Here is an 11,109-nt window from a genome sequence, read left to right on the forward strand (position 1 = left end):
GATGGAGAGGACGCTGAGAGAAGGGTGAGGGATGGAGAGGACGCTGAGAGAAGAGAGAAGGGTGAGGGATGGGGAGGACGCTGAGAGAAGGGTGAGGGATGGGGAGGACGCTGAGAGAAGGGTGAGGGATGGGGAGGACGCTGAGAGAAGGGTGAGGGAATGAATGAGTGATGAGTAACGAGCGAGCGAGAGAATGATACAGAAGTGTGTAAGTGAATGAGTGTGAGAGTGGGTGTGTGTCAAGAGAAATATGCAGAAGTAAAGAGATGTAACTGAATATAAAATATGTAACTCAGCAGGACAGAGATTGTCAAAAACAGATTATTTAAGTTGAAGTTCCTTTCTTTTTAAGCTACCAGCAGAAAGCTGGTGTTTCCCCAGATAGAAAAGTCTAGCAACCCTCAGATCAGAATCTTTCCTATGTCCCTGCTACTCTGAGGCATTCTTTTGGCTACCCTGAGATCTAGGAGCTGGCCTCCCACAGTCTGCGTCAACTGGGATTGAAGAAAGGTATATGCCATCATACCTGGCAAGACTTTTATTTTTTAGATGAGAAATCTATAACAATTATAGAAGAAAATGTTGGTTTAATTTTGCTTTTCTTTTCAACAGAAGGGAAGTGGTATATATTCTAGCTAACTCTCACCTTACCACATAGCGACTGAATTCCTTAGACATGGTATTTAAACTACATCTCAGTTTCCTCATTCATAAAGGAGGAACTTTATATCCCCACAGACTACAGTGAAGATTGATCATCCCGATAAAGCACACCGCACAAGCACTTCCTACTAAGTGCTCAAACAAAATGCTTTAACTATCAAGCTCTAACAGTATGACAGCTTCAAAGCCTGGCACTATTAAAGGCTGGAGAGCTGGGCCTGGTGGCACACACGTTTTATACTAACACTTAGAAGGTAGAAATAGGCGGATCTCCGTGAGTACAAGGCCAGCCTGGTATACAGTGTATATACAGTGAGTTCCAGGACAGTCAAGGCAATGTAAAGAATCCTATACCAAGAAAACAAAAAAATGGCCGGGCGATGGTGGCGCACGCCTTTAATCCCAGCACTCGGAAGGCAGAGGCAGGCGGATCTCTGTGAGTTCGAGACCAGCCTGGTCTACAGAGCTAGTTCCAGGACAGGCTCCAAAGCCACAGAGAAACCCTGTCTCGAAAAACCAAAAGAGGCTGGAGAAATGGCTCTGCAGTCAAGAGTATCTACTGCTCTTCAGAGGATCTGGGTTTGGGTCCCAGCACTCGCACAACTGATCACAATTAACTGTAACTCCAGTGCCAGGAAATCTTTTGCCCTCTTCTGGCCTTTGTGGGTAATGCATACATGTGGTGCACTTACATGCATACAGGCAACATACTTATATACATATAATAAAAATAAAGTCACTGGGTGGTGGTATTGCATGCCTTTAATCCCAGCACTCAGGAGGCAGAGGCAGGCGGATCTCTGTGAGTTCGAGGCCAGCCTGGTCTACAGAGTGAGCTCCAGGACAGGCTCCAAAGCTACACAGAGAAAACCTATCACAAATAAATAAATAAATAAATAAATAAAGTCTTATTAGGACAGTAAGACCCTGCCTCTAAATAAATAAATAAGGAAGGGAAGGAAAGGAAGAAATGAAGGAAGGAAGAAAGAAGAAGACTGGTATTAATGAAAAGAAAGCTTCAGTCAGCATAAAAACACTCTATGCTAATGTTCACTCACATATGCTCCCTGGATAGTAAATAAAAAGAATGGACTTTAAAAAAAATTCAACCTCTACTGGACAAAAGCTGTGTTTATTTGCTTCTTAACCAGCATTCGAATACAGGCATTTCATCACAGTTATGTAGCACACTTACGATTTTTGTGGCCTAGTGTCATGATTCTATCCATATCGTCAGCATTATTGACCACATAAGCTGATAAATCTTTGATATACACTCCCACATCAGGCCTTTCTTTAACCTAAAAAGCAAACATAAATCATGCCTAAGACTGTATTTATGATGTAAAATTTCCAGTTATTTACATGGGAAGAAAGCGAAGCATGGCTATGAACGGGGACCACACTCACACAGGTGATAATGCAGCAGCACAAATGAACGCTGCACACAAAGTACTTGTGATGCCATGAATAAAACACAAGACAGCATGAGACGATAGTTTACTAAAAACTGTACGCATGCGTGTGGTGCACGCCAGGGCACACAGAAGACAACACGTGGGAGTTGGTTCTCTCCTTCCACCATGTGAATCCTCAGGCTTAGAGGACATCCCTTTACCGGTTGAACCATCCTGCCACTCTGGGAATGTACTCAAGGACAAGCTAGTAAAAGGCCCAGGGTAAGCTTCAGCAATGTGATCTTTAACCTAAAACTTGCAAAACTAGAAGCAGACTGGTTTGGGGTAGGAGAACACTGGCAAGGATCTTCAAATAGGAAAATCAAGCCAGGCACTTACAAAATTAAAAAAAAAAATCCAATACTAGTATTTAAAAGGTTCATTCTTCCTTGTTTGTCTTGTATCTTAAGATATTTTTAAGATGGCACTATCCCCCAAATTTACCACCCGACTCAGCAGCTGTGCGTCAGTGACTTATACTCAGATGGGTTTATATTTGTGGCAGATGCAGGTAATTTTTGTTAGTTCCCTTTGTACAAAAAGGACCTTAGTCTGGCAAGCACTCTATTCCAATTTGTTTTCATGTTTCTTTTTTAGTTTTTTCTCATACAGTACATCCCAACCATAGCTTCTCCTCCCTCCACTCCTTCCCATCTCCTCCTGCCCCGGAATCCTCCCTTCTTCTCCTCCCTGCTCTTCCCATCTCCTCCTGCCCCGGAATCCTCCCTTCTTCTCCTCCCTGCTCTTCCCATCTCCTCCTGCCCCGGAATCCTCCCTTCTTCTCCTCCCTGCTCTTCCCATCTCCTCCTGCCCCGGAATCCTCCCTTCTTCTCCTCCCTGCTCCCACTGTTCCTCCCTTTCCCCTCAGAAACAAAGCAGGCCTCCCAGTGATATCAACAGAACACAGCACAAGTGTGGTTGTTTGAAAGAAAATGGCCCCCCAAAGGGAGGGACACTATTAGGAGGTGTGGCCTTGCTGGAGGAAGTGCAGCGCTGTGGGTATGGGCTTTGAGGTCTCTCTTGCTCAAGCTTCTCTCAGTGTGACTGTCAGTCAAGTCAAGATGTAGCCAGCACCACATCTGCCTGCATGCTGCCATGCTCCCCAACAGGACGATAATGACTGAACCTCTGAAACTGTAAGTGAACCACCCCAATTAAATGTTTTCTTTAGCCAGGTGGTGGTGGTGCACGCCCTTAATCCCAGCACTCGGGAGGCAGAGGCAGGCGGATCTCTGGGAGTTCGAGGCCAGCCTGGTCTACAAGAGCTAGTTCCGGGACAGGCTCCAAAACCACAGAGAAACCCTGTCTCGAAAAAAACAAAAAAAAAAATGTTTTCTTTATAAAAGTTGCTGTGGACATGGTGTCTCTTCATAGCAATAAAAATCTAACTAAGAGATTCAACAAGACTAAGCACAAACTCTCATATCTAGGCTGGAGAGGCAACCCAGTAGAAGAAAAAGGATCCCAAGAGCAGATAAAAGGGTGAAACATGAGCTGGAGAGAGATGGCTCAGAGGTTAAGAGCACTGGCTGCTCTTCCAAAGGACTCAAGTTCAATTCCCAGCACCCACATGGCAGCATAAACGCCTGCAATTCCAGTTTCAGGAGATGTGACACCTTCATACAGACATACATACAGGCAAAACCCCAATGTACACTAACTGAAAGCTTACTTCTGTTACACCTCCACTCTCACTCCCACAAACACCCCAGGCTAAACTAGCACAGCGTGTGTGAAGAAGACCTAGCACCCATGCAAACTCCTTGATTGTTGCTTCAGTCTCTGTGAACCCCTATGAGCCCAGCTTAGCTGATTCTGTGGACCGTGTTCTCCTGGTGTCCTCAACCCTTCTGACTTCTATAATCCTTCCTCCCCATCTTCTGCAGAGTTCCCCAAGCTCTGTCTAATGTTTGTGTGGGGGTCTCTGCATCTGCTCCCATCAGCTGCTGGAGGAAGACTCTCTGGTGACAACTGGATGGACTAGGCACTCATCTATGAGTGCAGCAGTCTGTTCCAATTTTTTTCTTTTTTCTTTTTTTTTTTTTCAAGACAGGTTTCTCTGTGTAGCCCTAACTATTCTGGAACTCACTCTGTAGACCAGGCTGTCCTCGAACTCACAGAGATCCACCTGCCTCTGCCTCTTGAGTGCTGGAACTAAAGGCATGAGCCACTATACCCCACACTCCAATTTTTATCTTGACTCCAATTTCATCCTTACCTCTAACCGTTGTGTCTGATCCTTGCCCAAAAGGTCTCGAACTTCCTCATTATATATCTCCAAGTATGACACTCGAACCAAAAACCTGCAAGTACAAAAAATATCCAATGCAGTAAGTGTGTTTATAAATTTGATGCTGTTCCCAGGTCTGAACCTCTCAGTGTTAGGAGAGGAAGCACTCACTCACCTTGTGTCTCCCTCTGCTTTTGCAATGTGACCAAATATGTGAGCAAATGAGTTGGGGATGACTCCTCTAAGCCCTGGCACAGCACGGACACCTTCCATGGTGAAAGTCTTGCCTGTCCCAGTCTGTCCATATGCAAAAATGGTCCCTGAAAAAGGTGCAGAAAGCCTGTTACTTCCAGAATCTAATGATCTAGAACAATGAATCTTAAAATTAAGCTGTTGACACTGTTATGTAATGTAATATTTCATGTGTATTTTAATAAATAAAGCTTGCCTGAAGATCAGAGAGTAAAACAGCCCCACTGGTCAGCCTCACAGATCAGGCAGTGGTGACACACACCTTTAATCCCAGTAGACACACTAGTTTGCCATAGAAACCAGGTGGTAGTGTTGCACGCCTTTAATCCCAGCCCTAGAGAGGAATATAAAACAGGAGGAGACAGTTCCCAGTCTCATTCTGAGATTCTTGGAACCAGGATCATCATTTCAGACTGAGACAGAGGTAAGAGCTAATGGCTGGCTGTTTTGCTTTTCTGATCTTCAGGTTGAACCCCCCATATCTGCCTCTGGGTTTTTATTAATCATGCCACAATGTAACATACTCCCTCAACTAAAACTTCATTCAAAAGATAGGCACATTGGCACACATCTATAATCTCAGCACTGGAAAGGAAGAGTGATAAGATCACTGAAAGACTGAGGGCAGCTTGGGCTACATAGTGAGACTGTCTCAAAAAAGGGGGGGAGCTGGTTGGTGGTAGTACATGTCTTTAATCCCAGCACTTAGAGGCAGCAGCAGGTAGACTGTTGTGGGTTCCAGGACAGCCAGAGTTATACAGAGAAACCCCGTCACAAAAACAAACAAACTGGGCAGTGGTGGCAAGTAGATCCTCCTCCTTCTGCTTCCAGCCTGAGCTCTCTCTTTTTCCCACTCTCTCCTGAAGAGGTAGCTTCTCCTCTCCCCCCCCCCCCCATTTCTCTCTCTCTCTCTCTCTCTCTCTGTGTGTGTGTGTGTGTGTGTGTGTGGTGTGTGTGTACTTTTCCCTCTTCTCCCTCCATAACCCACTACATAAATCTAAATAAATATGCAACCTCACTCTGCATGGCATGCCTATCTCTCTCTCTCATCCGCCGAGGTCTCTCACCTGCCCAGGTCTCTCATCCACCACCAGGCTCCCTACCTGGGACCCGCTGCCCACTACTGCCCCTTGGGGAACGACGCCTTTTTATTTTTACCATTACACTAAGTATTGTTGAAGCACCAGAATCAACAAAACACTTCTAATAACTAATCTTTAGAAAGTATCCTAAACCCTAAATGCAAAATTCTTATGTTGGCTGGTTGAGGTAGCCCCTGCCTTTAATCCCAAGGAGAGAGAGGCAGATGGGATTTTAAGGCCAGAATAGTCTATATAGTGACATCCAGAATGGCAGTGGTTACACAGTAACACCTTGTCTCAAAAAAAAAAAAAAAAAAGGAAAATTTACATTGTAGTTAATTCTAATTAAATTGGAGGAGGCCATTAAATTACAGGCTGTGAAGGACAGCAAAAGCATGCACAACACAGGCTACAGAGAGGAAGCATCTGTTTGAGTCCACCACATCTAATGCCTGACATTAGATTAACTTCCAGAGAAGTCTGCACAGTAGTAAAAAGGGTGAGATGGCCTATACTACACAGAATAAGAATCAAATGAAGACTTTTACAACCTCTGGTCTTATGGTGAGAAACAAATCTAGACAAAGGAGGGACATAAACCAGGCTCGGGGATAGCTGGGAGAGGAAGAGGACAGAGGTCAAGGAGAGGTGAGTTTACACTAAGATTCAAAATGTACAAGAAAGAACCAGAAGGGAGACAAGGAGAAGAGAGACTTCTAGGAACTGAAGCCACCAGGATGGAAGAAACAGAGATGGAAAAGGACGATGGATTCACAGAAAGTCAGAAAAACCGGCAGACCCCATCACACAAGTTTATGGAAGCCATGGCCTAAAGCAATGTAAAACCAGAGAGGCTGTTCTCTCAGAGTTGCAGCTTCCAGATAACTGTGGCTCCAAGTGCCAATACTGGAACAAGCAAGGAAGCTGTGCAGACATCAGTGAGAGAGCAGAAGGCCAGGACAACATACAGAACCTGAATGTCAATGAGGGGTTTTAGGTGACGATGATATGGTAAAGCTAGCACACTGGCTTCCGTGCATTTATTTGCATTTATTTGGCTCTGGTGGAGACAGCTCCATTGAGGAGGCTCTGCACAGTTCCACCAGAGCGGTCTATACTTTGCTGTGAACCTAAAACTACTCCAAAAATAAAGTCTATTATTATTTCTTGATAGGGTCTCATTGTGTTTCCCAGGTGAATCCTGAACTTCTGGTTTATGTGATCCTCCTATATTGGCCTTCCAAGTAGCTGGTACAGGCATGCATTAATGAACCTAGCTAACAGCATTTTAAAACAGGTGAAGATTAATACCTGCCCCCCAAAATCCAAAACATTATACCTAAATTACATTTCAGCAATGGAGAACGAACTGCACTAAGTGTTACAGCATTCCTAAGTGTTATCTCTTCCAACTTGTTCTACTGTTATTACAATTTCCAGAGCTGGCACAAGACAATGGAAAATAGATACAAACTCTTGATAGTCAAACACCATTCTTCATTATATTTATTTTTTAAAGTACATAACTTTGTTAACTCAAAATTAAAGCAGTGACACTTTTTATTTCAACCAAGAAGGAATAACAAGGACTAAATTAACCAACCACACTGGCTAGACCTGAAAGTAGAAAAAATAAAAGCAACAGTTTTTAAACCAATTAATTAAAAAACAACCTAATCCAGGTGTGGTGGCATACACCTTTAGCTCAGCACTCAGGAAGCAGAGGCAGGTGGATATCTGTGAGTTCAAGGTCAGACTGATCATAGTGATTTCTATGCAGTCAGAATTATATAGAAAGACTCTGTCTCAAAAAACAAATAAAATCCTGGTCTCCATGCTCCTGCCCTTAACTGAAGCCCTGAGGAAACTTCCCAATCGTTATATATATATACATATATATATATACATATATATATATGTATATATATATATTTTGTTTGTTTGTTTGTTTGTTTTGTTTTTCGAGATAGAGTTTCTCTGTGGCTTTGGAGCCTGTCCTGGAACTAGCTCTGTAGACCAGGCTGGTCTCGATCTCACAGAGATCTGCCTGCCTCTGCCTCCCAAGTGCTGGGATTAAAGGCGTGCGCCACCACCGCCCGGCTCCCAGTCGTTATATTTTAGTTATGTTTTAATAAATAAAGTTTGCCTGAAGATCAGAGGTTAAAATTAAGCCACTAGAGGCCAGGCAGTGAAGTCACACACCTTTGAACCCAGAAGACAGAGGCAGGTGGGTCTCTGTGAGTTCAAGGCCACCCTGGGCTAAACAAGACCAGTGCAGAAACAGAGCCAGGTGGTGGTGACTCACACCTTTAATCCCAGTACCAAAGAGGAATATAAAAGGGAAGAGGATGGTGGCGCACGCCTTTAATCCCAGCACTCGGGAGGCAGAGGCAGGCGGATCTTTGTGAGTTCGAGACCAGCCTGGTTTACAAGAGCTAGTTCCAGGACAGGCTCCAAAACCACAGAGAAACCCTGTCTCGAAAAACAAAAATAAAAATAAAAATAAAAAAAAAAAAGGGAAGAGGATAGAGGCTCAGGGTTCAGGTGGCACTCGTCCAGTCTTGGTAGAGGTTAAGACTTCTTTAGTGGCTGGGTGTTTTGCTTTTCTGATCTTCAGCTTGAACTCCAATATCTGTCTCTGTGTTTTTATTATTCATGCTACACTTCCCCATGTTGAAAGCTAGGCCTGGGCCTCAGTGGGTTTATGGTAGGAAGCTTATGCTGTCTCTTCAGCCTCACCTGAGGACTGAGACTGGGGCCTCATTCACCTCAGTTCCTCAACCTACAGCAGACACAGGCAAATGCTTGTTGAATAGGTCAAATACAGATCTTAGGAAAGATCAACAAATCCAAGTCACAGAACAAGAGAAGGCCACAAATAGAGGCTGTCCTGTGAGAACTTCAAAGTGAGACTAAAATGACCAAAGTTTGGAGGAGGCAGTGTCCTGGGGAGAGAGATGCAGAGAGAGCTCTGGACACTGGCAGAGGATCCTCAAGCATCCAGTTGAGTACCCAGACACAAGAATGAGGAAGGAAGCCATCTAAAGGGGGCAGGGAGAAGTATGTGGAAAGACTAGAAAGAAGAAAGGTCAGTATTCACACTAGCCAAGAATAGATAGACTGGAAAGAAGAAAGGTCAGTATTCACACTAGCCAAAAACAGATAGACCGGAAACACCACAATTCACAGGATGTTCAATACAACCCACAAAAGGATCTTACCTCAACAGTGGGAAGGAGGGAGCACTATGGTGATCTTTTTTAGTTCTTTTTTAGTCCTATAAACATTGCCACATTTACAAAAAAGCAAAATTACATATAGTCTATTAAAAAAATCAGTTGGGACTGGAGAGATGAACCAGGAGTTAAGAGCACTGGCTGCTCTTCTGGAGGACCTGAGTTCAATTCCCAGCACCCACACGGTGGCTCACAACCATCTGTAATGAGATCTGGTGCCCTCTCTGGCATAAAATTGTACATGCAGATAGAGTACCCATATACATAAAATAAATCTTTAAAAAATATTGTATAAAATTAAAAAAAAGAAATTAGTCAACTAAAACTTAGTCAAACTGAGAACAGTCAGAATTAGTGCCAAAGCACAGCAACAGGGCTAGAGACACGGATGTGAGACGCGAAGACCCCAGACAATTAGACACACAGACCAGGGTAGGGACGGGAACTGCAGTGAGAGCGCTAAGGGCAAACGGCGTCACAGAGAGAGCAGTAACTAGGAAACAACCATACAAGCAAAACAGAGAAGGCAGACAACAAAAATGGAGCAGAGCATCAGGCAGCCAAGACCGTTTCCAGTGTTCCTACACATCTCTGGAGTTTCCAAGAGAAATAAGGATGAGGACTACAAATATTTGAAGAACAGCACAAAATGTCCCACAATGGATGAAATTTATAATCCACAAATCCAAAAAGTTTAACACCACAAACATAAGATTCAACAAAGCATTACAATCAAATAAAATGAAACCAACAATAAAGCAAAAAGTCTTCAAGACAACTGAGAAAGACATACTTGGGATGATGGTGGGGCAGACGCCACTGCAGCTCTGTTAGAATTCCACTTTCAGTACATTGAGATGCTCTGTGGGCAGAGGTAACCCGGCCAACTGAGTTTGAGCCCTGAACTACTGAACCAATTCCACAGAGGTGTTCTCTGGCCTCCACACAAGCCCTGTGGCATGTACACACCCTTCTCCCTCCCCCCCATACAGACACACACACACACATACACACACACACACACACACACACACTTTTTTTTTTAAAAAAAAGGTACTTTCAATATCAAAAACACGAATGAATTAAAAGGATGGAGAAAGGACACATCATGCTAACAGACAAGAGTCAGTTCCAGAGCAAAGAGTAAGGGGAATGATTTCACGGGGTTGAGGCCGTAGCTTAGTGGTAGAGCACTTGCCTAGTAAGCACAAAGCACTGGGGCAGGAAAAAAAAAAGTCAAAAACAGAAAAAAAATTTCACAATTAAAACAAAAGTCACCAAGATGGCAAACATGTGGGTAATACATGCATGCATGCTGGCACAAACATAAAGGTACAAACACATAAACATGTGCACATACATACACAAAGTATAATAGAAAGCATCCTAAAATGGGTGTAAGCAAAAACATGGTCTATATGTCAAAGTCTTTTAGATGACACAAAAGAAGTTCTATGGCAGATGGACACAGGCTCACCAGCCCACCAGTCAAAGGAGTACATTTCCCCAAGATCAGTAGGAGACAACAACGTCCACTCTGTGCTCACTGGAGTTCATGGCCAGAGTATCAGGCAACAAATTGAAATTAAAGGCAAAAGATTGGAAAGAAAAGTAAAAACCGTCTTTACTGGCAGACAATATAATTATGCATGTAGAAAATCCTAGAGATTTTTTTTTAAGTATTAGGATCTGAATTTGATCACCAACACCACCCCAGGGGCAAACACTAAAAATCAACTAGAATTACTAAGTTTAACAAGGTTGCAGAATACAATTTTCCTGAATATATAAATCTATAAAATCAATATATAAAATCAACTGCAAGTCATGAAACAGTACTCTGTGCTACTAGGTCAACACTACCACAAGGACAACAGATGCTGGCAAAGACATGGAGAAACTGGACCGCTCACATTGCTAGTAGGAATACAAAATGTGACTGTGAAATACCATTTGACAGTTCTTCAAAAGGTCAAGGAAAGTTACCCCATGACTCAGCAACTACACTCGTAGGTGTGTATGTTCATAAAAATTAAAAGCTTGTATAAGAATATGCATAACACGGGCGGTGGTGGCGCACGCCTTTAATCCCAGCACTCGGGAGGCAGAGGCAGGCGGATCTTTGTGAGTTCGAGACCAGCCTGGTCTACAGAGCTAGTTCCAGGACAGGCTCCAAAACCACAGAGAAA

The 11,109-nt window shown here is 43.5% G+C and overlaps 1 protein-coding gene across 5 annotated transcripts in view; it reads right to left on the minus strand.

Annotated features, from left to right (window-relative positions):
• Positions 1-11,109, minus strand: part of Kif3a (kinesin family member 3A) — a 37,680-nt gene that overhangs the window by 20,991 nt on the left and 5,580 nt on the right. For all 5 annotated transcript variants that reach the window (XM_005350089.3, XM_005350088.3, XM_013347315.2 and 2 more), the window contains exons 3-5: positions 4,526-4,670; positions 4,339-4,423; positions 1,859-1,964 (exon numbers count right to left, since the gene is read on the minus strand). In XM_005350089.3, coding sequence (XP_005350146.1) covers positions 1,859-1,964; positions 4,339-4,423; positions 4,526-4,670 — 336 coding nt within the window. The remainder of the gene's footprint in view (positions 1-1,858; positions 1,965-4,338; positions 4,424-4,525; positions 4,671-11,109) is intronic.

The sequence above is a fragment of the Microtus ochrogaster genome, chromosome 7 (assembly GCF_000317375.1).
Source record: "Microtus ochrogaster isolate Prairie Vole_2 chromosome 7, MicOch1.0, whole genome shotgun sequence".
NCBI lineage: Eukaryota > Metazoa > Chordata > Mammalia > Rodentia > Cricetidae > Microtus > Microtus ochrogaster.